Source organism: Phacochoerus africanus, chromosome 10 (assembly GCF_016906955.1).
Source record: "Phacochoerus africanus isolate WHEZ1 chromosome 10, ROS_Pafr_v1, whole genome shotgun sequence".
Lineage (NCBI taxonomy): Eukaryota > Metazoa > Chordata > Mammalia > Artiodactyla > Suidae > Phacochoerus > Phacochoerus africanus.
Genome location: NC_062553.1, coordinates 56,061,521 through 56,088,189, shown reverse-complemented (window position 1 = coordinate 56,088,189; position 26,669 = coordinate 56,061,521). Strand labels below are relative to the sequence as shown.

Sequence of the window (26,669 nt, the reverse complement as noted above, 5' to 3'; positions counted from 1 at the left end):
CGGGTCCTTCTGCATCTAAAGGTCACTGGCTGTGTGACAATTTCTGAAGATGGAAGTGTTAATAGGGTAGGACTCACCATAAGAGGACAGTGTCAAGACTGTCCCCTGTCACCTGTCCCACTTGAAATGGCTCTTCCCACAGCTGGGGCTTTTCCTCCGTGTATGGAATCAGCAGTTCTTCTTGTCACATTTAGAAACAGACTTTGAAGTTGTCCTTTTATGACTTAAACTTTCATGTAAATGTTTTTAATGTTTTTGGGGAACTGGGGTTTATGCTTTGCTGGTTGTTACTTTTAAACCCATCTTTTCCAAAATGATGTTACTGCTTGTCAACACAGACTTGCCCTAGCGCACTTTTTAAATAGTTGCCCCAAACTACACTCTGGTTTCTCCCACTAAAATTCTGACCCATGATTCCTGATTTTAAAATCTTATAAATTGACTGATAAGGCAGCATTTTGCTCTAGAGTCAGCCTTATCTTTTGTCTCCTGCATTTTATCTAAATTTTAAAGTGAGATTGCTACTTTGTATAGATTTTTACCATGTGATCTATGTTAATATAAGTGTAAAAGTTCAGAATCAGCAACTCTGGCCATTTACTTCCTCTGGTCAGGAACATAAGCTAAACACTGGCCTGTTTGTGCCTGTGAACCACTGAGGACCAGTTGTTAAATAGCCACAGTAATCAGAATCTCTGCCCAAGTGCTAAAATGTGCCCGGGTGCAAACTCCGGATCCAAGCAGTTCTAGCAGAGTTCCTGCCGAGGTGCCGTGGGTTAAGAATTCAACTGCAGCGGCTCAGTTGAACTGCGGAGGCGCAGGTTCAGTCCCCGGCTGGGTGCAGTGGGTTAAAGGATCTGGTCTTGCTGGCATAGGTCACTTAAGTGCCTGGAGAAAGATTGCGGTGAGCGTGCATGGGCTTTTAGAGAGCCAGGAGGGAGGCGCCCCATCTGTGTGGAAGGGACAGGGAGGAGGGGGGACGGGTCAAGGGAGATTCCAGATAACTAACCTGAGATCCAGAAGTTTCCCCGGCTAAGCAGGCAGAGGTGGGGGATGGGAAGTGGGGAGATGGGTCCAGAAAAGGAACGGTGTGTGCAGGGACTAGGGCAGTGGACACATTTGAGGAAACAGAAGTTCATCAGCTCAGAGTTCAGGAGGGACGAGACGGAATGAGGTGGCACGGCCCGGGGCCACATCTTGTTACTCCAGGTTTATCGTAAGGTAAATGTATTCATTAGGACCCTTCGCCTCTTTTTGGCAGTTGAGGTTTTTCTTAAGATGAAGATGTATATCTGAAACCTATCTAATCCCAAAGAGGAAACATTTTCACAAATATAAGGATTGGTTGGCCCTGCCCAGGAATGTTTGCTGTTAACACTGACTTTGAACGTTTTTATAGGATTCCTGCCTATATAGAAGGTTCTTTCTAAGACAACGGTATCTTCCGGAGTTCCCCTCGTGGCGCAGTGGTTAACGAAACTAAGAACCATGAGGTTGCAGGTTCGATCCCTGGCCTTGCTCAGTGGGTTAAGGAGCCAGTGTTGCCATGAGCTGTGGTGTAGGTCGCAGATGCGGCTCGGATCCTGCGTTGCTGTGGCTCTGGCGTAGGCCAGTGGCTACACCTCCGATTGGACCCCTAGCCTGGGAACCTCCATATGCCACGGGAGCGGCCCTAGAAAAGGCAAAAAGATTTAAAAAAAAAAAGAAAATGGCATCTTTTTAATGACTGGCAAAATAAAACATGAAGCATATTTTCAAATACTGATTTTTCACATTGAATCCATTAAAACCTAATGAAAAGGGCTAGAGTTCCAGATTGTTTTATTCTAAGATGCAGTAGGACTCACATCATGAGGTCACAGGAGGGCTAACACCTGTCAGCATTGTCCAATAGGATAATTCTAACCTACTTGGGTTGCAAGTCCAAACCACATACCCAGAACCACTCAGAAAGTACCTCCGAAGCATTTCAGGCTGGAGGGTGAGTGGTGAGCCGTGACCTCTGTTTATGATTCTCAGGACTGTGTGGTATTTTCTCCTGTTTTTCTTTTCTTTGTGATAACTTGTGTAACTAACTAATCTCCTTGGCTTGACACTGAAGACCTCTGCAATCTGTCTGGCCTCCAGTTTTGAAGATTTCTTATCCTTCTTCTCTCCAGATGCCTCACTCCCCATCCAAACAAAGCAAGACGGGACCCCTCAGAGGTACTGAGTTGTGCGGTGAGGTGGCCCGGGAGCCCAGGGAAAGCTCTGGGTGAGGACTCAGAACTCGTGGATTTCTGTCCCGGGCACACCACTCCCAGGCCGGTGGCTTAGCACAGGACACTGAGCCTCAGTTTCCTCATCTGTGAAATGATGGTCTCAGCCCCCAAGATTGTGGGGGAAAATCAGAATGAAATAATGGATAGAAAACTGTTTGTGGGCTGTGTGGAGTTCCATGGTGGCTCAGTGGTAACGAAATTGACTAGGATCCATGAGGATGTGGGCTTGATCCCTGGCCCTGCTCAGTGGGTTAAGGATCTGGTGTTGCCATGATCTGTGGTGTAGGTCTCAGTTGCAGCTCGGATCTGGTGTTGCTATGGCTGTGGTGCAGGCCAGCAGCTGCAGGTCCAATTCCACCCCTAGCCTGGGAACTTCCATATGCCATGGGTGCAACCCTAAAAGACCAAAAAAAACCCTGGAAAAAAAACCAAAAAAACAAAAAAGAAAACTCTTTGTGGGGCATAAAGCCTAACACCAATATGAAGTGACGTCTCACCTCTTTGAGCAGGCTGATCCCCGAGCAGGCTGGAATTTCCTTCAACTTTGAAAGCCCTTTTCCTCTTCCACAAATTCAGTTCTGACTTAGAATGTTTTTTTAAAAAATTTATATCATGGGACCAGTCCCATGCCGTCCATATTATAATTGCTTAAATACTTATGTATTTATTTTCACTTTGTGGATTTTCACTCTGTACCAGATGGAATCTGAGCCCATCGTCTTTCCATCCCTCACATCACCCACAGCCTCAGTTCATGGAGGACCTGAGTGAATTCATCCACTCTTTGTTTTGACCTGCTTAGTGCAGTGCTGAAATTCAGTGTAGTTAATGTCATTGTCAGTCTTTCTCAACTTTTATACCTTTTTCCATGAGGATTTTTCCCTTAATGAGTAAATTCAACTTGGGAGTTCCTGTCATGGCTCAGCAATAATGAACCCAACTAGTATCCATGAGGACATGGGTTTGATCCCTGGCCTTGCTCGGTGGGATAAGGATCCGGCGTTGCCATGAGCTGTGGTGTAGGTTGCAGATGCAGCTCGGATCCCGTGTTGCTGTGGCTGTGGTGTAGGCCAGCAGCTACAGCTCTGATTTGACCCCTAGCCTGGGAACCTCCAAATGCCACAGGTGCAGCCTTAAAAAGACCAAAAAAAAAAAAAAAAGAATAAATTCATGTAGGCAGAAGGAGAAGCTGGTGCTCTAATTACAGGGGATGATTATTAATAAGTAGATGACATTTTTCTTTGGATCCCCCCCCCCTTATTATAGGAATTAAAGCTCTCACCAGCTCAGTTTTTCCATGATCACTATGTTCCAGAAAGATCCGTCCTTTAGTCCCCTTCTGAACATGCCCTGGGACATTGGGAAAGCACTGTCTGTCAGGTGCTGACTCTGTGGAGTACCTGTTACTCTGCATTATTGTTGTGTAGGTTCAAATGCTTTTGCTTATTTAAAAAGAAAAAAACTACTCAGAACTGTGTATAAATGAGCTGATCTCCGCTCCCAAGATCAAGACCTCGCCAAGCGTCTCCCAGGACCTTGCTCGCTTTATCTCCTTGAGTTCTCTTTTCCTCAGGCGTCGATGCAGCTGATTTACAGGCTCAGAGGCCGTGGTCCTTTTCCACGTTTCCTCCTCTTTACAGGCGGAGCAGGTGTCCGCCCCCTTGTGTACAGGCCTCACCTTTGAAGCCCCCAGCTTCCTGAAGGGGTCACACTGTCGCTGGCAATTCCCTGAGAATATACCGAGAGCGTGGCTCAGGATGTGTAAACCACAGCTCCCAAGTCAATTTCAGGAAAATCGAGGACATTTTCTTCTCCAAGTTTATAAAGAATGAGTTTCCTACTTTTATGCATGGCTACTCTGAAGAGACGCCAAGTCTAAAACCCCAGCTGCTGCTCTGTGAGGAAATTAGTTTCCTTAAAGAGAAGTAAAATGTCCAAGGCTAAAGAGAAGGATAAAATGTCCAAGGCTGGAGCTGAGGGCCGCCCAGGTGTGTGTTAGTGGGGGGACTTTTCTAGCAGACGTGTGTGTGTGTGTGTGTGTGTGTGTGTGTGTGTGTGTGTGTTAGTGGGGGGACTTTTCTAACAGACTTTGTATGTGGCTGCCCCCAGCCCTCATAGAGATGCAGCAGTGTCACCTTTAAACCCAGTCTCCTATGGAAACCATGAAAACCCCTCGTTTGGGTTTTTTCCTATGTTGTAAAAGAAATTAACTCAAGGAGGAGCTCTCTTGTGGTGCAGTGAGTGGGTTAAGGCTCCGACCTTGTCACTGAGGTGACTCAGGTTTCATCCCTGACCCAAGAACTTCCAGGTGCTTCAGGTGTGGCCAAAAAAAAAAAAAAAAAACTCAAAGAAAACAAACTCAAAAAGAAGGAAAGAGCCGCTAATTATAGAAAAATAATCAGGGCCTAAAAATAATCAGTGTGTCACAGTAAAGCTCTGTGATCAGATCAGTACAAGTAAGAGCGCAAGATTGTCTCCTGCCCCAGAGCCCACGTGACCTGCTCTCCACTCGGTGGAAGAGCTTTGCTTCACCTGATCCTGTTTCTCAGAGCTCACACCCATCAGGGTGATGAGAGCGAGCTCGACTTGCCTCACCCCTGAAAAGAGCAAAACCCTTCTGCCTGGTCCCGGGTTCCCCGGAAGTCCCCTCCTCTGCAGATTGGAGGGACACGCCCATTTCCCCGATTTTCTGAGCAGAGTTACTTGGCGAGTCTGAGCCTCCCCAAGGGTCCAGCCCTTCCAAGCTCAGCCGGCCCTTTGCACCCACATCCTGCTCCTTGTGTTCACAGAGCAGCCGAGGCAATAAGCAGCCCAGACACGGACAAGGATTAGCCACAGGGTGGGAGCGGGGGCTGTGCCAGCCTGAGCCTAAGCAGGCTGGAAATGCAAGCTGCGGACCAACAGCGCTCTCGTCTGCTGGGAGGAAGGCTCACACAGCAGAGCTAAACCAAGGGGAACAGCCTAGCGCGTTCGGTCCCTGAGATCCCAGAGGACAGGAAATAGCCAGAGGGCACACAAAGGAGGGAGAACCCTGAGCGAGAACAGGGGGCCGTTCTGCACCGCTGATTAATGTCTGGACTATCTGCCAGGGACGCGACCATAACCTCCGAGTGAGTGACGGCGCCCTCCCGAGGCAGAGGCGTACCGGGAGGATGCCAGCTCGAGCTGGGCCCGCCCTGCGCTGGGTCCCCTCGTAGCTCATCTGGCGGCGGGCCTCAAAGCCCAGTCAGACGTGTCTCAGCAGAGAGGCCCTGAGGTGAGGGGTGCAGATCGAGGGGACTTTACTGGACACGGGCTGGACCGTGGCACCCCATCTCTGGTTGGATTCTGAAGGCAGGTGGGGCGTGGACCAGATGCTGTGCTTTTGAGCAACGGAAAAGCGCCCAGAAGGAAAACTGTTGAGTCTGGGAGCTGGCACCGCAGGGCTGCTGACCTGCTAACGGATGAGAGAGTCAGACCCTCCCCGCGCTCCCCAGGGGCCAATGCCTGATGGTGGCCATCAGGAAGTGTTGTTGGTGGGTTTCTCCACCCCTTGCTGCTCACCCCAGCTGGGTACCTCCTGCTCAGTGCTAGCACCTCCCAGGGTCCCCCTGCCCCAGACCCGGCAACACCCGGGAGCCTCATTTCTCCTTCTCTTTTACTTTCCACCTCTGTGTCTTTCTCACCATCAGAGCATCTCAGACTCTGAAGCCATGATTCCAGTGACTGGTTCTCCCTGGGGAGTTGAGAATAATTTCCAGCTTCAACTTCCACCTCCCCAACCTTACTAGACCCACAGGCAGCTCTGGAGGTGCAGCCCCGCCTGGGTGCTGGGCCCTCACTCCGCATGGCGCACAGCAGCCTCCCAGACACTGTCCCTCCTAGAGCCTCTTGTTCCTGTGGACGTCCCTCTGCCAAAGGCTTCCCAACCCCATCACCTTCCAGAGACTGAACACTTTCTGTTTGACAACGCCTCATCTGAAAGGCTGACCCTGCACTGCTGGCAGTTCCACAGGTGGCTTGGGAGCAGTCCACCTGGCCTGCTCTCCTGGGGCCCTTACAGCTCATCTCCTCCATGGATGGTGGAGTGCAGGGCCTGGCTGGTTCTCTGACACTAAAGCCCCTGGGGAGCACGCTGCCTGGAGCCCGTGCTGCCCAGTGCATGCGGAGTAGCAGAGGTTGGCCCCATGGCCGGTCTTTCCTGGCCTCCCGGGGACTCGGGCTGCAGATTTCAGCTTTCAGAAATGTTCCAGGCACAGGCTGAGCAAGCCCAGCCCCCTGGAGCCGAAGGCCACTTGGCTGTCCCTCACACCCAGGGTTCAGTAACAATGCCGTTCTGTGGAACTGGCCAGACTGCAAGTCCTGTTAAGGGACTAAGCTCAGCAGATGGGTGAGCCTCTCCTCGTAGCTCGCAGCTGAGACCAGGGGACACTTCCAACACCTGAGGATTTCAAGCCCTGGGTGCATGTGGGGGAGCAGGAGCTCAAGGATGGAGTGTCTCAGGAGCTCACTCGGGGATTTCCAGGAAGCCCCAAATCAGTGCAATAAGTGCCCCTGGTGGGAACACTCCCCCCCCCCCGCCCCCCCCCCCCCCCAGTTGTGTGCTTGCAGAATAGGTAAAAGTGACCCAACATTTTAACACTTTGGGTTTAAGGTGAGTCCTAGTCCAGATAGGACAGGCCCATGGAACGTGGGGGAAATGTTTGTAAGGCTCTGCTGGCATGAGAACAAGATATATAACTGGGGAGTCTCCCTTCTTAAAGGTGCCCTGAATAAAGTCAGTTCTTCCGTACACTCAAACCAAACCAAAGTGTAGCCTGCTAATTGAACTTGGTGGCCATGGGTCAGGCTGGGGTTATGATGGCAGTTGCATGTTCCAGCTCATGATGTGCTCACCTCCCTGGGCAACGCTGCCCACACAGCCCAGGTTAGCTCAGCCACCATGGCTCCTGGGGTGAGCGCTTCCCTGTACATCTGGGCTTGGTCTGAAATACTTCGTGGATTTACTTTAGCTGATGCTGGGTTCCTCTGAGAATGCCCCAGCCTCCATGGACCAGAATCACCTGTGGGGGGACCCTTGGCCTGAAGTCAGACCCCATTGTTCACATCCTCCCATCTTGTGCTGGACCTTTACGGGTGAGGGGAAGAATCAGACATCATCAAGTACGAGGTCGGGTTGCAAGGAGCAAATAGTAAGGGTTTCGATGTCTCTTTTTGTCCATGCCCGCAACATGTGGAAGTTCTGGGGCCAGGAATCGAACCTCTGCCACAGCAGAGACAACGCTGACTCCTTAATCTGCTGCACCACAGGAGAGCTCCTATGGGGGTTCCCAGTATGGTGCAGCAGGATCCAAGGTGTCTCTGCAGCATCAGATAACTCAGGACAGGTCACAGCTGCAGCTCAGGTCTGATCCCTGGCCCAGGAACTCCACATGCCTCAGGGCAGCCAAAAAAGAATTAAAAAGAACTCCCATGACTTGCTGTCTGTGTTCCATGGTCAGGTCAAACTGGTGATAACTTTGAGCCATTGTAGGATTCACAGTCACGGACATCTGAATGTGTGGTGTAACACAGACACTATAGGAAACATTGGCTAGTGCTGTCTGGAAAGACTTTGAGCATCAGAATGCAGCCAGAATGGGGTCTCATTAACCAGAGGTAACAGGAGTCAGCAGGAGTTGAGGGCTCGTGTGCGCTGTCACCAGGGCTGTGTGGTGCTGGCTGGCCGGCCAGCCTCCAGGGGACTCACTGTCCCTGCTTGTAAGTGACTGGTGGCTGAGCGATGTCTTAGCTGTCTGCTCCTCTGCTCTCCTCTGCTGGGGGGACAGGCAGGTGGCTGCAGCCAGCTGAGCCGATGGAATTCCTGGAGAGCCAGCCAGCGCTGTGTCCCTTCCACACCAAGGACCCCCCAGCCTGCCCAGGGATATAGTGTAAACCAGGCAGCAGGCGTCTGCCGGCGTCTCCCTTCTCCCCGGGTCCAGCACCCCTCATCGCCCAGGGCAACTCCCCGTTCTCCTGCCCGTGCCTTCTCTGCTGGCAGCCCTGCATAGCCGGAGGCCTGGACTCCCTCCCTCCCCGCAGCTTCCTGTGCCGGTGCGGCTCTCCCTGCAAAACTCTGGGGCCTGCCCATCCCTCTCTGTCCATCGCATCACCTACCACCTTGACTTAGGCTCCCAGGCCCCACCTGTGCCTATCCTGCTGCACAGCCTCCAGAGTCCTCTCCCGAGATGCCCCAAGTCACGCACCTCCAGTACCAGGGGCCCCCTTCCACCCTCCACCGCACGGTCCCTCCACGGCCTCCTGTGGGACTGTGGGCTCAGTTCCCATAGGGTCAGCTGCTGCACCCCCACCTCCCAGTGTCCCTGAGTGACTTGGTCTTGGCAGATGTCTCTGCCCTTAATTAGCCCACAGTTCCTGCTTCCCCTTCTTTAATATCAGGAAGCTTCCACGTGTTTCATCTGCTTCCCTCTTGGGGCCGTAGTGCCTTCCTACTATTCTTTGCCCGTCTTGTACTTTTGTTCAGGGCTTTTCCCCTCGGTGTGTTATTGGAATCCATTGTGGAGGTTTGGCCAAGTTGTCTGAACTCTTGATCTCCTTATGTGGTGTGTCACTGCATTCTCAGGTCCTCCTTTTTTGGTATGAATGCACACACTCTCTCTGAACTATTTTAGGAGCCAGCATCTTGAGAGAAGAGGAGTGTAGTTGGCAAATCCTTTATAACTGGGAGGAGTCCTTATACTCAACTATGGTGTCCACATGCATTGAGTGAGAGCTACAGTCTGAGCGCGGAACCCAGCACATTCCAGAAACCCTGGGCTTAGGCTGATCTGTGGGGTGAGAGCTGCAGAACCAGGCAGGAAAGCCTCCCAGCCTGGTGGATGTCAGCGGCACCACGTAATTGCACTCTAGGGCACATTCGTGATGGGCACGTGTACTTCCAACCCAAAGAGAAAATTCCCAGACCCGCCTGGTTCCTTCTTCTGTAAATGTGGGTGGACAAGGACCCAGAGCCAAGCGGTCTCTTCCCCAGAGTGCTCTGGGGTTTTTGTTTTTATTTTTTTAGTGATAACATGGTGAGGACATCCCAGGTCATATCTGAGGAGTGTTCTGTAAGAGAGGAGGAAATTGTTCACATATTTCTTTTACATTATTCCCATGCTTTTTATAGGATAACAGATTTTAACTCTGTCTTCTCGTAGTGCTACAGCGTCAAGTCAGATGAGCTTGAATGAATTAAGATTCAGAATTCATCCCGTTTCAGGCCTTTTCCTCATATGACATTTGTGTGTTTTGTGAGACCTTCCCTTCCTCAGAATCAGACTGAAACAGCCCAAATTGAAACCCACTCATCCATGACTCTTGCTTTGCTGTGTCTTCAGTGACTCCTCAGAACATAGCTATCTCTAGTTTATAATGGAATATTGCTGAAGTCATCTGTTCTCTGTGGGTCATTTGTCTAGAACTTAATTAAAAGTGGCTGAAGGGGAGGAGTGGGCTTAGGTGGCGACTCTGTTGGAGACTCCTGACTCCTCTGGGCACTTGGAAGGTGACACTGAGTCATTGAGCTGAATTTTAGTTTTCTTCCAAACTCGGAACCCCCGTCCCCCTTGCCTTGCCGCCAGTCATCTAGGGTCTGGCGTGCTTTCTTCCTTTCTTTTTCTCTTTCTTCTCCTTGTCCTCTGCCTCCTCCTTCCTCCTTCTTTTTCTTCCTCTTTCCCTTCAAGGGATGATTCAAAAGAAAAAACTGCCTAAGGTTACTAGGCAAGACTTACAGAAACAAGGGAGCAAGGCCGTGAATTCAGGAAGCTGAGGAAGAGCAGATGAGTGAGGACTGACCAGGTCATGAGAGCTGAGAAAGATAGTAGATTCACCTGGTTTGGGGGCAGTCATCTGAGACAGAGAGGTAGGGTGGGCTGGAGGTGGGGAGAGTCCTGGAGTAGCCGCTTCTGCTCCTGCCTCCTGCTGTCAGCCTCCAGGCAGCACTGTGACGCTCAGTTGTGGCCTGGACTTGTCCCCGGGGTGGGGTGGGGGCAGAGGGCGCTCACTCTGCACAGGAAGTCTGCTAGACAGAGGTTGGAGCGCCTGGAGTCCTTAATGGAACAAAGGCAGGGATACATAAATAATTGAACTTATCCTGCTGTTTGTCCCTGTACATTTAAATATTCTGTGACTTGTTTCAGATGGAATCCAAACACTGAGCATGATTTAGTGGCCGTGTTGTTACCCTTGGCTTGGCCTCAAGGACTGTTTTTGAGCTTTCTGCCCCCAAATAAGCACAGAATGAACCAAAAGTTCCTTTATCCTTAAAAACAGAAATAATTCTGAATCTGCTTTGGTCTTGGGAAAAAGGGAACATGGACAGAGTTAGAAGTTAATCTGTTAAAGAATCATTTTGTTGTAGAGTGTTCTGGTGGCTCAGTGGGTTAAGGATCAGGTATTGTCACTGCTGTGGCTCTGGCTACTGCTGTGCTGTGGGTTGGATCCCTGGCCTGGGGGCTTTGACAGGCTTGGCTAGGGGGAAAAGCATCGTTTTGGGGCACTCTCCCGAGGTGGGTCAGAGCGCTCAGGAATTGAGTTGTGTGCTGAACTAGCAGTTTGATGTAGCTTTTGGCAGTGAGAGCACATGGGGAGCACATGGGGAGGTTGTTGTTAGATCTGTCACTGTGTTGGCCGTACGTCTTTTCACCGTCCCTCCACTTCCACGTGTGACGTGTCCGCTTGCTCTCTGTGTGTCAGCATTTGTTCCGGAGGTTTGAAATCGCCCAGGGTTTCCTTTATGTGCTGCAAACACGTCCTGATGTCCCGCCCATCCACCCAGCAAGACCCAGTGAGCTGTACGGCTGTGCGCTTGGGGAGCTTGGAAAACTCCAGGATAGCCTGGTTGCAGGCTTGACAAAATCATGTACTTCTCAGAATGGTCCAAATACCATTCACCTAGGGTTTTATGTGTATTCTAAGAGCTGGGAGAGAGAGGAGAACTCAGAGCATGGCTGGTCCCAGTCGTGCCCTGGGGTGACTCATTCATGGTTTATCTGCAGGTTAAGGTCCCTCTCCGCCACAGCCTGCACCTGCAGACTGGATTTAATCCCTGGCCTGGGAACTTCGGTGTGCCACCAGTGTGGCCCCCAGATAAAAAATAAATAAGTAAAAGGAAGCAAAGTGTTCCTGGGTGGGTTCAGATGTTTCTAAAGAGCATTGGCTCTGCCTGAAATGGTCTGCTGCTTGGAGTGAGAAGAGGACTGGGGGGAGATGGCTGGATGGATCTGCCCTCCATGAGTTGGTTCCAGTTTAATACAGTTTTTTTTTTTTTTGTCTTTTTAGGGCCACACCCATGGCATATGGAGGTTTCCCAGGCTAGAGGTACAATCGGAGTTGTAGCCACCGGTCTATGCCAGAACCACAGCCATAGCAGATCCGAGCTGTATCTGCGACCTACACCACAGCTCAGGGCAACGCCAGATCCTTAACGCACTGAGCAAGGCCAGGGATCGAACCCACAACCTCGTGGTTACTAGTTGGATTCATTTCCACTGTGGCACGACAGGAACTCCCAGTGTAATACAGTCAGTCCTAGGTCTTACCATGGTTGTTGGTAAGGGAGAGATGCGTAGGGCAGTGGAGCAGAATAGAGAATCCAGAAAAAGACCAACAGACATGGTCAGTGGATTGACCACAAAGGCGCCACATTCAGTAGGAAAAGGATGGTGTTTTCAACAAATGATGCCAAAGCCACTGGTCGTCCTTTGGGGAAGGGCGATGAACTTTGACCTCTACTTCACAGCAGCACAAAAATTAGTTCAAGAGGGACCATGACCCGAAATGTGAAGGGTGAAAAGATAAAGCTTGTTTAAAAAAAAAAAAAAAAAAAGCAGGTGATCTTAATGGTCTTGGACTAGGCAAAGAAAACAGCGCACAGAGAGCACTAATCATAAAAGAAAAATGTCATAAATTGGACTGTATTAAAACTAAGGATATCTTAGTTTTAAAATTAGGCCAATTGGAGTTCCTTTTGTGACTCAGTGATGACGAACCCGACTAGATTCTGTGAGGACAAAGGTTCGATCCCTGGCCTTGCTCAGTGGGGTAAGGATCCTGCGTTGCTGTGGCTGTGGTGTAGGCTGGTGGTTACAGCTCCCAATCAACCCCAATCTGCGGGTGTGGCCCTAAAAAGACAAAAATAAAATCAAGCCAATGGAAGAATCCATAGCACGTCTTCAAGACGTGTGACCCCAAATCAGGCTGGAGCTCTTCCATGTGCCCCACGATGACAGTGACCCTGCCCTCCTTTAGGGCCGGCTGTGAGCTGAAGTGAGGGGTTGTGGCCAGGCCGAGGCACTGGGCTCACAGGGCAGAATCTCTCGCCTTCCTCATGTGGTTTTGATCCAGGCAAAGCAGCTTTGTCCCCAGCCCCTCAAGTCTCCAGCTCAGGTGTCTTCTGCTCGGAACACCCCTGAGGGCCTGAGCTTCCAGATTGCCCTCAGCCAGCATGTCCCCCTGTGTGTGGGGACAGGGCCAGGGTTCCCTGGGGTCTCATTGCTGAGCCAGGGCCTGCTCTGTAGGCACGAGTCCCTGCCCTGCCCTTGGCACCTGGCATGGGTGGGGCCAGACCAGGAGGTGTGGGCGGCAGGCCTGGGCCCCTCACCACATGCACAGACATGTACACACACGTGTGCGCATGTGCACACACGCACATAGACATGTGCACACATACACCCACATGCAGACACATGCACACACACGTGCGCACACAGCACCACTGTGCTCCCCATGGGCACATTTGCCATGGAGACGCTGAGCCCCATTTTCCTTCCAGACGAGGACTGATAGGGAAGGAATATATTTAGAGCTTTCAAAACTTTGTGTTGCACATTCTTACAAAGGGAAAAAATAAAACTACCCCGAGGGATTTTTTGAAAATCAGCTTCCAGTACTTTAGATGAGTGGGAAAAATCTTAGAGGCTGTTGTCATTTCCTTTCTGTTTCAAGAAATTAATTGTGGGCTGGAAATAGCTTGTTGCAAAGGGGGACTCATGTCCCTTGAATGCTGATGGTGCCAGAAACTTTCCAGGCCCCAAGGGGAGGGTGTCACTTTCCCAGGACACTGATGCAGGACGAGCCTGCAGTTAGATATTTTTATCAGCTGCAAGGCCCAAGGCGCTAGAGAGCTGAAAAGCACAGGGAATAATTAACTCATTCTTCCAAGAAACGGCCTTGAGCTTTGAGCCGGCCAGGCTTGGTCCTGGGAGTGGTGCCTGCACTCCGCTTGGCTCTCTGGTGGACTCCCAAGTCCCCAGTGCCTGAAACCAGGGACTAGGAATTTGTAGACGTGGAAGTGCGTGGCCCTCCTACAGATGCTGGCGGGAAGGAGCTGTGAGGGGCTCGGTGTCTCTGGGCTCCAGTGGTGTTGCGCCTCAGAGCTGGACCCAAAAGCCACCCAGCACGTTGAATTGCATCTGCTCCAAGTAGGGCATAAAGGGTTAAAATCTGGAGACATCCCTCGGTGTCTTATTGAGGTGTCAGTCACCCCGGTTGAGGGTGTATCTTCCTAGAGCCAAAGAGCAATCATTTCAGGCCAGGAAGGCTTAGCGCAGCTTCTTCTCTCTGAGTGGGGCTGTGTTCCAGTAGACTTTGTTTTATGGGCACTGAAATCAGGGTCTCTGATCTTTTTCACATCATGAAATAGTCCTTCATTTCATTTTTTTCAACCAGGCTAAAATGCAAATACCACTCCCAAGCCATGCAAACACAGGTGACAGGCCTGATTCAGCTCAGGAGCCAGGGCGCACCAAATTCGGGCACCTCTTCTGTAACAAAAGGCTGCGCACCATTGTGCTGGGTCTGTGGAAGGGACCCCGTAGGACCCCTTCCTACTGGGATGTGTTCAGAAGGCATGGGGCAGGTGGAGGTGTCCCTCTGGGTTCCCCCAGGTAGTCCCAGACCCCAGCAGTCCCAGACCTGGTCACTGTGTTCAGGCAGTGCCAAAACACAGTGGTTCCGCTGGGGGCGCCAATGCTGAGAACCCAGTAGAGAGGCCTGGCCTTGGGGCCTGGTCACTGTGCTCCCTGCCTGAGTGGGAAGGACCCCTCACCTTCCTCCCTGACATCACCCACTTCTGTTCAGAGGTGCCTCCTTTCAGTGGCCTGGGATGCACGGTTTCTTCTGGATGAGTGTCAGCACCCCAGCCATCACCACCAGGGACTCCTCAAATCCTAAGCTTCTGGAGGTGGGGACTGCCCTCTTCTGGGTGGTCAGCACATTTGCAAACATCTTTTTTTGTTGTTGTTTTTTCTTTGTTTTTTATTGCTCAATGAGTTTATTACATTTATGGTTGAACAGTGATCATCACAACCCAATTTTATAACATTTCCATCCCAAACACCAACCCCCAGAACTGTCTCCTTTGGAAACCATAAGTTTTTCAAAGTCTGTGAGTCAGTATCTGTTCTGCAAAGAAGTTCATCTGTCCTTTTTTCAGATTCCACATGTCAGTGAAAGCATTTGATGTTGGTGTCTCACCGTCTGAATGACTTCACTTAGCATGATAATTTCTAGATCCATCCATGTTGCTAAAAATGCCGGTATTTCATTCCTTTTAAAGGCTGAGTAATATTCTATTGTGTATATGTACCACATCTTCTCAATCCACTCCTCTGCTGATGGACATTTAGGTTGTTTCCATGTCTTGGCTATTGCAGAGTGCTGCAATGAACATCAGAGTACATGTGTCTTTTCCAGCCATGGTTTTCTCTGGATAGAAGCCCAGGAGTGGGATTGCTGGATCAAATGGGAGTTCTATTTCTAGTTTTCTGAGGCATCTCCATACTGTTTCCACAGTGGTTGCACCAATTTACAATCCCACCAACAGTGTAATAGGGTTACTTTTTCTCACCATCCTCTCCAGCACTTACTCTGTGTAGACTTTTTGATGGTGCCCATTCTGGCTGGTGTAACGTGGCACCTCATAGTGATTTTGATTTGCATTTCTCTAATAATGAGTGATGTTGAACATCTTTTCATGTGTTTTTTGGCCATCTGTATGTCTTCTTTGGAGAATCGTCTGCTTAGATCTACTATTTTTGGATGGGGTTGTGTTTTTTGGTATTGAGCAGTAGGAAGTGTTTATAAATTTTGGAGATTAATCCCTTGTCAGTCGATTCATTTGCAAAGATTTTCGCCCATTCTTTGGGTTGTCCTTTTGTTTTGTTTAGGTTTCCTTTGCTGTGCAGAAACTTTTCAGTTTGATTAGGTCCCATTTGTTTATTTTTATTTTTACTGTCATTATTCTAAGAGGTGGATCTGAGAAGATGTTGCTGTCATTTATGTCAGAGAATGTTTGGCCTATGTTTTCCTCTAAGAGTTTTATAGTGTCTGGTCTTACATCTAGGTTAATCCATTTTGAGTTTATTTTTTTGTGTGGTGTTAGGGAGTGTTCTCATTTCATTCTTTGACATGTGGCTGTTCAGTTTTCCCAGCACCACTTATTGAACAAGCTGTTTTTTCTCCATTGTATATTCTTGCCTCCTTTGTCATAGATAACTTGGCAGTAGGTGCGTGGGTTTAATTCTGGGCTTTCTATCCTGTTCCACTAATCTGTATGTCTGTCTTTGTGCCGGTACCATATGGTTTTGATGACTGTTGCTTTGTAGTATGGTCTGAAGTCCAGGAGCCTGATTCCTCCAGCTCCATTTTTCTTTTTCAGTATGTCTTTGGCCATTCTGGGGCTTTTGTGCTTCCAAACAAACTTTAAAATACTTTATTCGAGTTCTGTGAAAAATGTCCTTGGTAATTTGATGGGGATTGCATTGAATCTGTAGATTGCCTTGGGTAGTATAGTCATTTTGATAATATTAACTCTTCCAATCCACGAGCCTGGTATATCTTTCCATCTGTTTGTGTCATCTTTGATTTCTTTGATCAGTGTCTTATAGTTTTCAGAGTACAGGTCTTTTGTCCCTTTAGGTAGGTTTACTCCTAGGTATTTTATTCTTTTAGATGCGATGATAAATGGGATTGCTTCCATAATTTCTCTTTCTGATCTTTCATTGTTAGTGTATAGCAATGTCATCGATTTCTGTGTATTGATTTTGTATCCTGCGACTTTGCCAAATTCATGGATGAGCTCTAACGGTTTTCTGGTAGAGTCTTTAGGATTCTCTAGGTATAGTGTCATGTCATCTGCAAATAGTGATAGTTTTACTTCTTCCTTTCCAATTTGGATTCCTTGTATTTCTTCTCTGATTGCTGTGACTAGGACTTCCAAAACTGTGTTAAATGTAGTGGTGAGAGTGGGCATCCCTATCTTGTTCCTGATCTCAGTGGGAATTCTTTCAGCTTTTCACCATTGAGAATGATGTTCGCTGTGGGTTTGTCATATATCGCCTTTATTATGTTGAGGTAGATTCCCTCTATGCTCACTTTCTGAAGGGTTTTTATCAGAAATGGGTGTTGGATTTTGTCAAAGGCTTTTTCTGTGTCTATTGAGAGGATCATATGGTTTTTATTCTTCAGTTTGTTAATGTGGTGTGTCACACTGATGGATTTGTGGATATCGAAGAATCCTTGCATCCCTGGGATAAATCCCACGATCATGATGTACAATCCTTTTAATATATTGTGGATTTGCTTTGCTAGTATTTTGTTGAGGATTTTTGCATTGATGTTTATCAGTGAAATTGGCCTGTAATTTTCTTTTTTTGTGGTATCTTTGTCTAGTTTTGGTATCAGGGTGATGGTGCCCTCATAGAATGAGTTTGGGAGTATCCCTTCCCCTGCAACTTTTTGGAATATTTTCAGAAGGATAGGTGTTAGCTCTTCTCTAGATGTTTGATAGAATTTGCCTGTGAAGCCATCTGGCCCTGGACTTTTGTTTGTTGGAAGTTTTTTAATCACAGTTTCAATTTCAGTACTTGGGATCTGTCCATTCATCTTTTCTATTTTGTCTTGGTTTAGCCTTGGAAGATTTTGCTTTGCTTTTCTTTCTTTCTTTCTTTCTTTTTTTTGGGGGGGGTCTTTTTGCCATTTCTAGGGCCCCCCTTTGGCATATGGAGGTTCCCAGGCTAGGGGTCGAATCAGAGCTGTAGCCACCGGCCTATGCCAGAGCCACAGCAACACGGGATCTGAGCCGTGTCTGCAACCTACACCACAGCTCATGGTAATGCCGGATCCTTAACCCACTGAGCAAGGCCAGGGATCGAACCCTAAACCTCATGGTTCCCAGTCAGATTCATTAACCACTGCACCACGACAGGAACTCCAAGATTTTACTTTTCTAAGAATTTGTCCATTTCTTCTAGGTTTTCCATTTTATTGGTGTATAGTTACATATAGTAGTCTTTTATGATCCTTTGTATTTCTGTGATGTCTGTTGTTACTTCCCCTTTTTCACTTCTAATTTTATTGAGTCCTCTCTCTCTTTTTCTTGATAAGTCTGGTTTATCAATTTTGTTGATTTTTTCAAAGAACCAGCTTTTCATTTCATTGATCTATTCTAGGGTTTTCTTCATTTCTATTTCATTGATTTCTGCTCTGATCTTTATGATTTCTTTCCTTCTGCTAACTGTAGGTCTTGTCTGTTCTTCTCTCTCGAGCTGCTTTAGATGTAAAGTTGGCCTGTTTATTTGAGCTCTTTCTTGGTTCCTGAGGTGGCTTGTATTGCTATAAATTTCCTCTTAGAACGGCTTTTGCTGCATCCCATAGATTTTGGAGTGTCATATCTTTGTTGTCATTTGCTTCCAGGTATTTTTAAATTTTCCCTTTGATTTCTTCAGTGATCCATTGCTTGTTTAGTAGCATGTTGTTGAGTCTCCACGTGTTTGTGTTTTTTGCAGTTTTTTTCTTGTTGTTGATTTCCAGTCGTATAGCGTTGTGGTTGGAAAAGATGCTTGATATGGTTTCAATTTTCTTAAAGTTACAGAGGTTGGATTTGTAGCCCAGGATGTGATCAATCTTAGAGAATGTTCCATGTGCACTTGAGAAGAATGTGTATTCTGTTGCTTTTGAATGCAATGTCCTATAAATATCTATTAAGTCCATCTGGTTTAATGCTTCATTCAGGGCCTATGTTTCTTTATTGATTTTCTGTCTGGATGATCTGCCCATTACTGTAAGTGGGCTGTTAAAGTCCCCTACTATTATTGTGTTATTGTTGATTTGTCCTTTTAAGGTTGTTAGCAGTTGCCTTATATATTGTGGTGAACCTAGGTTGGGTGCATATTTAGAATTGTTATATCTTCTTCTTGGATTGATCCTTTGATCATTATGTAGTGACCTTCCTTGTCCCTTAAAATGGTCTTCATTTTTTTTTTCTTGTCTTTTTGCCATTTCTAGGGCCGCTCCCGTGGCATACAGAGGTTCCCAGGCTAGGGGTCCAGTCGGAGCAGTAGCCACTGGCCTACGCCAGAGCCACAGCAATGCAGGATCCAAGCCACATCTGCAACCTACACCACAGCAACGCCGGATCCTTAACCCACTGAGCAAGGCCAGGGATCAAACCCGCAACCTCATGGTTCCTAGTCAGATTCGTTAACCACTGAGCCACAACGGGAACTCCAAAATATTCTTCATTTTAAAGTCTATTTTGTCTGTTATGAGTATTGCTACTCCAGCTTTCTTCTGATTCCCGTTTGCATGGAATATTTTCTTCCATCCTCTCACTTTCAATTTGTGTGTGTCCCTAGAAGTGAAGTGGGTCTCTTGGAGACAGCATATATATGGGTCTTATTTTTGTATCCATTGCAAACGTCTTCTGAGATGTGTTTCTTTCATTACCCAAGGAGTGGTTTTTGTTGCCCCTCTCCCTCAAAAGATAGATATACTGGTAAACAAAAAGAAAAGCATTATGTATTTTGGAAGTAAAATTCCGCTATGTTAATTGCAAGTCCCAGATGAGTAACACAGCTGGTAAATAAAACACATTTTTTAATTTACCACATGATACGTAGGCGGAAAAAAATTTGTAAGTAATAAATGTTATTTCCTGATTTTTTTTGGCCCATTCGTGGAGATGCATGTACCAAAGTAGAACTTATGGTCCTGCTGCTGCAAGGAAGCCAGTCTGGTCTTGGAGCTTTGCTTCAGATAATCCCAGATGAGACTGCCTCTTATGTAGGCTCAAGGGTTTCTTTCCCAGAGATACTTCCGGATCATTAGCTGCTATTGCTAAGACTATTTAAAAAGATGGTTTGGTTTTGTGCCCTAGGTCCTTCCATTGTGACACCCCCTAAGGACATCTGGAATGTCACTGGTGCCCAAGTGTACCTGAGCTGCGAGGTCATCGGAATCCCAACCCCTGCCCTCATCTGGAACAAGGTCAGTGGCATCTAGACTGACGGGCTTTTCTTACTCTGCTCAGGACAGTCAGGACCAGCCCGATCCAGGCCCGTTCTTGCCTGCTGCTCCTTCAAGTCAGGACTTTATGACCTGCAGGATGGTCCTCCCTGCTGAGCAGGGAGCCTTGGGAGCTGGGATACTGTGGCAGTGAGTGTGTGTGCGTGTGTCTGTACAACACAGTGGTTAGGCTGTGAGCCCCTGGCCAGGGTGGCTGAGTTCTCTCTAAGCCAGGACCTCTCAGCGTCCGTCAGCACCACTGACATCTTGAGCCAGAGCTGCTCTGCTGTGAGGCTGCCTGGGCCCTGAATGTTGTTCGGCAGCAGCCCTGGCATCTGCCTACACACGTGCGTGTCCCTGTGACTGTTAAAAATGCGTCCAGTCATTATGCACTGTCCCCTGGTGGAGGGGCCCTCAAGTGCAAGGCAGTCTCCAGGCCAACTCTGCCCGGGTGACAAACGTGGCCTGTTCCTAGATCAACTGCGTCCCTCAGGCAGCCAAGGCTCCTGGCTCCTTGTCAGACACGTGCTGAGCGCTTGGGCCGCGCCAACTGCTGCCTGAGAATGTCCCCCGTCAGGGCCGTCAGCTTGTGTGCCTGTCTTGACATCTGAAGGACAGCGTGTCCTCCGCAGATCTGCGGGAGGGCAGGGGACCTCTTGTCGAAGCAGGTCCCACCTCCTGGTCACGCCGCGGTGACCTGGTGTTACTGCCCTTAGACGTTTTGACTTGCTGAAGCATCACAGCTAACAAAACACAAAGCTCATTTGCGGAAAGGCCCCACCAGCCAGCCGGCCACTCCAGTGAGCTCGCAGACAGCGCTGGTCCTCCTGACGCTATGGTTGTGCACTGCCTGATGAGGAGCAACTTCTGGATTCCAAGGGCTCTGGTGCCCGCAGTCTGAACACCTTCTGTTGCAAGTCGTAGAAACTCACTTGACACCAGTCTAGACAGAAAACAGGGGGCGGCTGGGTCCAGGCAGCCAGCTCTTTGCTAGCAATGTGGGCTCTTGTCTTGTCCTTCTGCTTCAGCATGAGTTCTCCACGCTGCAGGTGATAGTGTCACTGGCAGCTTCAAGGTCACATTATTATAATAATGTCCCCTCCCCCAGCTGCTTTGTCAGACTCCCGCTGGAGGAGCTGACCCAGTGTGGGTCACCTGCCAGCCTCTGCCCCAACCCCCAGGTGGCCAAAGGGGTGTGGCGCCCCCAGGGCTAGCCACCTGGTGGGAGCAGGGTCAGGGTGACACCAGCTGTGACACCTGTCTCTTACAGCTGAAAGGGATCTAAAGGGAGGGATGACATTTTAGCTCAATAAACTATTTTCTAAAGGGGAGGCAGGGCAGGAGCAGTAAAGATGGGCATGCAGTCGGCAGACATGTTCCTTTGGGCCTTTGGCGAGAGCTGCTGACATTCCTCGGCACTTCCTTGCAGGCTGCTAGTCTGTTCCAGGGGTGGAGAGGCAGAGGGAGAATGCTAACACCAGGGCTCTCCAAGGAGTACACAAAAGGCCAGTGTGACCCAAGTGTCCCCGGGCATGTGACATCCATGACAGAGCCTGGCAGAGAGGAAGCTCTGCGGTCCTTGGTCTGGCTGAACATGCACATGGCAGGGATGAAGCTGTCCTGGGAAGCCCTGCCTTTCAGCTCTGGCATCCCACGGGGCAGACGAGGGCTTGTCCATGGAGGAGGTTTGCGGGGAGGAAGAGAGGAGTGAGAGTGGGGCAAAACAGGAAAAAATTGTTTCTACAGACTTGCCAGAAATGAGCAAAAACCTACCTCCCAGGCTCTGCAGACTTATTCTAACTGCATAATATAACTCGCCACATGCGTGCCCTGGAGCAGCTTCTCAAGCTACAGGCCCTGACCCATCCTTGAGTGTTGAACTTAATGTAAGGATCACAACCAGTGTTTTCTTAAAAAGTAGAACAGGAAATATCTTAGGTAAAGGCAGATTTAGTAAAGGTATTTCATAAAAATTTTCTTGGGTACTTTCCAGATCGCAGTGCAAAATGTATTTCTTCCATGGGCCATGTCAAAGCTCTTAGAAAGCCAGTGGCCTAAAGAATTAAATAGGCTGGGGTTCCCGTTGTGGTGCAGCAGAAACAAATCCGACTAGGAACCATGAGATTGAGGGTTTGGTCCCTGGCCTTGCTCAGTGGGTGGTGATCAGGTGTTGCTGTGAGCTGTGGTGTAGGTTGCAAAATGTACTCGGATCTGGCATTGCTGTAGCTGTGGTGTAGGTCGGCAGCTGCAGCTCCGATTGGACCCCTAGCCTGGGAACCTCGATGTGCCCCCTGGTGTGGCCCTAAAAAGCAAAAAAAAAAACAAAAAAAAAATTAAGCAGGCCATTTGCTTTCTCTCCCCTCTGCTCATAACCAGGTATATATTAAGATCACTTGTCAAATCCAGTTTGAGCACAGAACTGCTTTTTGCATATGAATGAGTCTTAAAAACCCTCTCCTGTTAAGCTGAATGTAGCATGAGTTTCCCGCTCAAGGACTCTTGGTGGCAGCAGAACCAAAAGGGTGGCCTTCTCTCGGAGACACGGGGCTCAGTGCCAATCTACACTGGCCTAGCCTGGCGGGTGGGCTGTGCTTTCCAGACCATTACTTGCTGAGCCCTAACAAGTCCCTTATTTTCTTAGTAGGTGCCTGGCATAGAAAGAGTCCAAGAGCAGTCAGAGCGATGCTTGCAGGGAAGGTTAGATGCCAGAGTTCCCGCCAAACATTTAGATGTTCTGAGATTGGAAGGCTGTCTGTTCTTTTCCGTCCTGAACTTCTTCAGATTAGGGTTTTCATGACCTCCAAGGATATTCTTTTTTTTTTTTTTTTTATAGCTCTTATTCCTCCCCAGCTGTGTACAGACACCCAGTCCATGTGCAGGGTGAGGTGGGAACATGTGCAGAGGGATCTGAAACTGCTTTTCTCTGATACTTCCTGTGCTTCCCTCCAGTTCTGTTTCTCCGGGGCCACGTAAGAGGCCGTGTGGATGGGCCGTAATTATTAAACCAGCCCTGTGGTCTGTTTCCAGTTTTTCATCACCTTAAACATCTGAGCATCCATGTCCTTCCTGCAGCTGGCTCTTCTTTTCCTATAGGATGATTGCCCCTAAAGATAAATGACTAGGTCAAAAGATTTAATTTTAGTCTTAATTAAAAACTTAGTCACTGTCAAGTGACTTTCTGAAGGGACGGTAGCAGTTGACAGCGTCCCCAGCAATACATGGATGCCATGTCCCTGTGTCTGTGCCCACTCTTTAGTGTTAGCAGATGGGCACAGGTGTCACCTCCGCATTGCTCAGTGTCTTGACTCCATTTCGGATTTTTGGATTTTCTCTGCTGTGAATCACGTGTCCACAGCCTTTGGTGCAGCAGCAGCAGGATTCAGGAAGGTCTGGCTGCAGCTGAAGCACAACCAGAGGATGCTGAGGTGACCCCTGCACCTCACTGACTGTCCCCCTAGTTGAGTGTCTGTGGTGAGCAGTGACTTCTAGTTTTTTCTGTCCTGTAAACTTCTAGGGTTCAATCATTGAGGTAGTTCCAACCCCCTGCACATCTGTAACAGCTGAGTAACCACTTGTCTCAGCCTAGCCTGCATCTTTTTTCCAAATCTGAAAATGTATTTGTCAACAAACTCCTGGAGTTCCCTGGTGGCACAATGGTTAAGGACCTGGCATTGTCACTGCTGTGGCTCAGGTTCAGTCCCTGGCCAGGAAACTTCCGAATGCTGCGTGCACAGCTAAAAGCAATAACAAACTCCCTTTACATAAGTAAGGCAGTAACAGTTTGCCACATAAAAACTTGCCATGTATAAATTCTTTGCACTACTTTCTGTATGTTTTCTATGTGGTAAAGATGAAAAGGAAGCTACCTATTTGAGACTGTAAATCATTTTTCCTAATTACAAAGGTAATATCAGTAAACGCCAACCTAGCCGTTAAAGTCAGCCTCAGATGACAAACAGTGCTACATGTAGTCTATTTTTTTTTCTTTTCTTTATAGGGCCACACTTGCGGCATATGGAGGTTCCCAGGCTCTGGGTGGAATCAGAGCTGCAGCCGCCAGCCTACACCACAGCCACAGCAAGGAAGGATCCAAACCACGTACAGCTTACAGCAACACCGAAGCCTTAACCCACTAAGCGAGGCCAAGGCTCGAACCTGTATCCTCATGGATACTAGTCAGGTTCTCAACCCACTGAGCCACCAGGTGAATTCCTGTATATTTTTTGACATACGTATTTTTTTAAACTCAGTATCACAAAAGCCTTAAAATATTTATACTCTGTGACTCAGCAGCTCTATTTCTAGAAATTTATACTGAATATATCTATGTATAGAGGATAAATTTTATTCTTCCGTGAAGTTTTATGTATTTTCCTAAGTTTACATAATGAACATACTTTGCTTTCTTAAATGGGGGAGGCAGTATTCAGTATTGGCCTCAAGTGAGGGAAAGTGAGTTTCTTCTTCCTTTGTCTTTCTGAATCTTATCATGACAGGCACAGGCACAGGCAGCAGGTTTTTTGTCCTAAGAGAATAACAGCAGCATGTACCTGACATGCTTTTTTTGTTAGTTTTTTAGGGCTGTATCTGCGGCATATTTAAGTTCCCAGGCTAAGGGTCCAATCAGAGCTGTAGCTGCTGGCCTACACCACAGCCACACTGATCTGAGCCATGTCTACGACCTACACCGCAGCTCACACCAACGCCGAATCCTTAACCCACTGAGAGAGGCCGGGGATCCAACCTGTGTCCTCATGGATCCTAGTTGGGTTCATTACTGCTAGCCACAACAGGAAGTCCTTGCAGGTGCTTTTGCTCTCCCATCTTTGGTAAATCATTTGATGAACCCTTAGCCCTCAGAACAAAGTAATGGCATTGGCTTTGGACTTAACCTGTTATTTCCCAGTGATGAGATTGCAGGAAGAGCCCAGGGGTTGGGCTCCTACCCCAGGTCCCAAGGGTCAGTTTGTCAAATGTGGCGAATGGCAGCAGGCCCAGCATTACCAGGGCATGAGGGGATGGTGGTGGCCAGTGGCAGAAAAAGTAGAACCATTTGTAATTCCCCAGCATGCAGAAAAATACATTAATTCTAAATATCTAAGCTTAGCGGTAAACTAATAGGAAGAGAGGATATAGATTTCATGTAAGTACTCAGGAAAGGGTCACGTGGCACTCACTAGGTTTAATCCCACTAAAAAGTCTGACGGCTTCCCTGGGCCACATCCACGCTGATGCTCAGTGAAGAGAACTCACACTGTTTCTTTCCTCCCTTTTTCTTTGCAGGTACAAAGGGGTCACTATGGAGTTCAAAGGACGGAACTCTTGCCTGGTGACCGAGATAACCTGGCCATTCAGACGCGGGGTGGCCCAGAAAAGCATGAAGTGACGGGCTGGGTGCTGGTGAGTAGCAGGGCTACAGGGAGAGATGGGCAAGCTGGCAGCGGGGCCTGGAGCACCGCCAGGTGCCCATCCTGCCTGCCCGGCAGGCCACAGAGCTGTGGCTCCTCTTTCACAGGAAACTTGAAACACAAGAACAGCTGGGTTTACCGGGTGTTTTGGAGACAACTGAAAAATAAACAAGAACCCAATTTTTTTTCCCCCAAGTGAATCCTCACAGAGAACAAACTATTATCTTAGTTATTAATAGTTACTTTATTTTACTTGATCTTTGATGGTCAGGGACCCACAAGGGAGCACACAGACCATGCCCACCAGGTCTCACTCAAACTGCAGTGTGACCTGGGCTTGTCCCCAACTGTCCCTCAGACCAAATGTGGTAGCTGTAAATAATCCTCCGAACACAGGGCCTTCATTGTTTCTAGCAGCATCTTTGCCATGAAGCCCCTGGTCTTATCAGGAAACTTAGGAAATAATGATCTAACTGAAGCCACTGGAAAAAAGATGACTGCCATGGAGAAAGTAAAATTCCCTTTTCAGTGCTGCACCCGCGACATGTGGAGGTTCCCTGGCTAGGGGTCAAATTGGAGCTGTAGCCGCCAGCCTACACCACAGCCACAGCAACTCGGGATCCCAGCCGCATTAGTGACCTACACCACAGCTCAGGGCAGCGCTGGATCCTTAACCCACTGAGTCAAGCTAAGGATCAAACCTGCATCCTCGGGGGTGCTGGTGTGGTTCTCAACCTGCTGAGCCCCAGTGGGAACTCTAAAGACACTTTTCCTTCCAGATATCTCCTCTTAGTAAGGAAGACGCTGGAGAGTATGAGTGCCATGCAGCTAACTCCCAAGGACAGGCTTCAGCATCAGCAAAAATTACAGTGGTTGACACTTTACATGAGATACCAGTGAAAAAAGGTAGGTAGTAAGCCTCATAGCTATTTCAAAATGACTAGTGCTTTTGATAACGGAACGAAGCATGGAAGTGCCAGAGTAACTCTTACTGGCATTCCGTGCTGTTCAGAATCCACACAGGCCATCAAGTATCTACGCAGGAGGACGGTGGGTGGCTCCCGAAGAACAGTCCGTGTTGGATGGAAATACTGTTGTTAGGACTTTGGTGCTTTCGTTGTATCTTTTTTTTTTTTTTTAAGTTTTTTTTTTATAGTTTTAGCTTTTTTTTGTCTCTTTGCTATTTCTTGGGCCGCTCCCGCGGCATATGGAGGTTCCCAGGCTAGGGGTCTAATCGGAGCTGTAGCTGCCAGCCTATGCCACAGCCACAGCAACTCGGGATCCGAGCCGAGTCTGCAACCTACACCACAGCTCACGGCAACGCCGGATCGTTAACCCACTGAGCAAGGCCAGGGATCGAACCCGCATCCTCATGGTTCCTAGTCGGATTCGTTAACCACTGCGCCACAACGGGAACTCCCGTTGTTATCTTAATAAGAGTTGAAACTCAAACCCGATTTGGCTTATATTTCCCAGAACTTTCTATTTTCATGGCATTTTTCTTAGTATTGTGACTATTAAATTCCCATTTAAAAGGAAATTATCATAGGCAATTCTGGTCCTTCACTTTAAGCTTTTCTCTGAGAAAAAAAAAGAGTGTGTTAGCCAGCACCCAAGCCTTGCCACATCTGTCACACCCATCACAGGCCTCCTCAGGCACCCATCCTGGGGAGGCCAGAGCAACGCTGCTCTACAT

The 26,669-nt window shown here is 48.4% G+C and overlaps 1 protein-coding gene across 1 annotated transcript in view; it reads left to right on the top strand.

Moving 5' to 3' along the window:
- Window positions 1-26,669, top strand: part of IGFBP7 (insulin like growth factor binding protein 7) — a 74,367-nt gene that overhangs the window by 46,961 nt on the left and 737 nt on the right. The window contains exons 2-4 of the mRNA XM_047798302.1: window positions 19,438-19,547; window positions 24,849-24,965; window positions 25,753-25,879. Of these exons, the coding sequence (XP_047654258.1) occupies window positions 19,438-19,547; window positions 24,849-24,965; window positions 25,753-25,879 (354 nt within the window). The remainder of the gene's footprint in view (window positions 1-19,437; window positions 19,548-24,848; window positions 24,966-25,752; window positions 25,880-26,669) is intronic.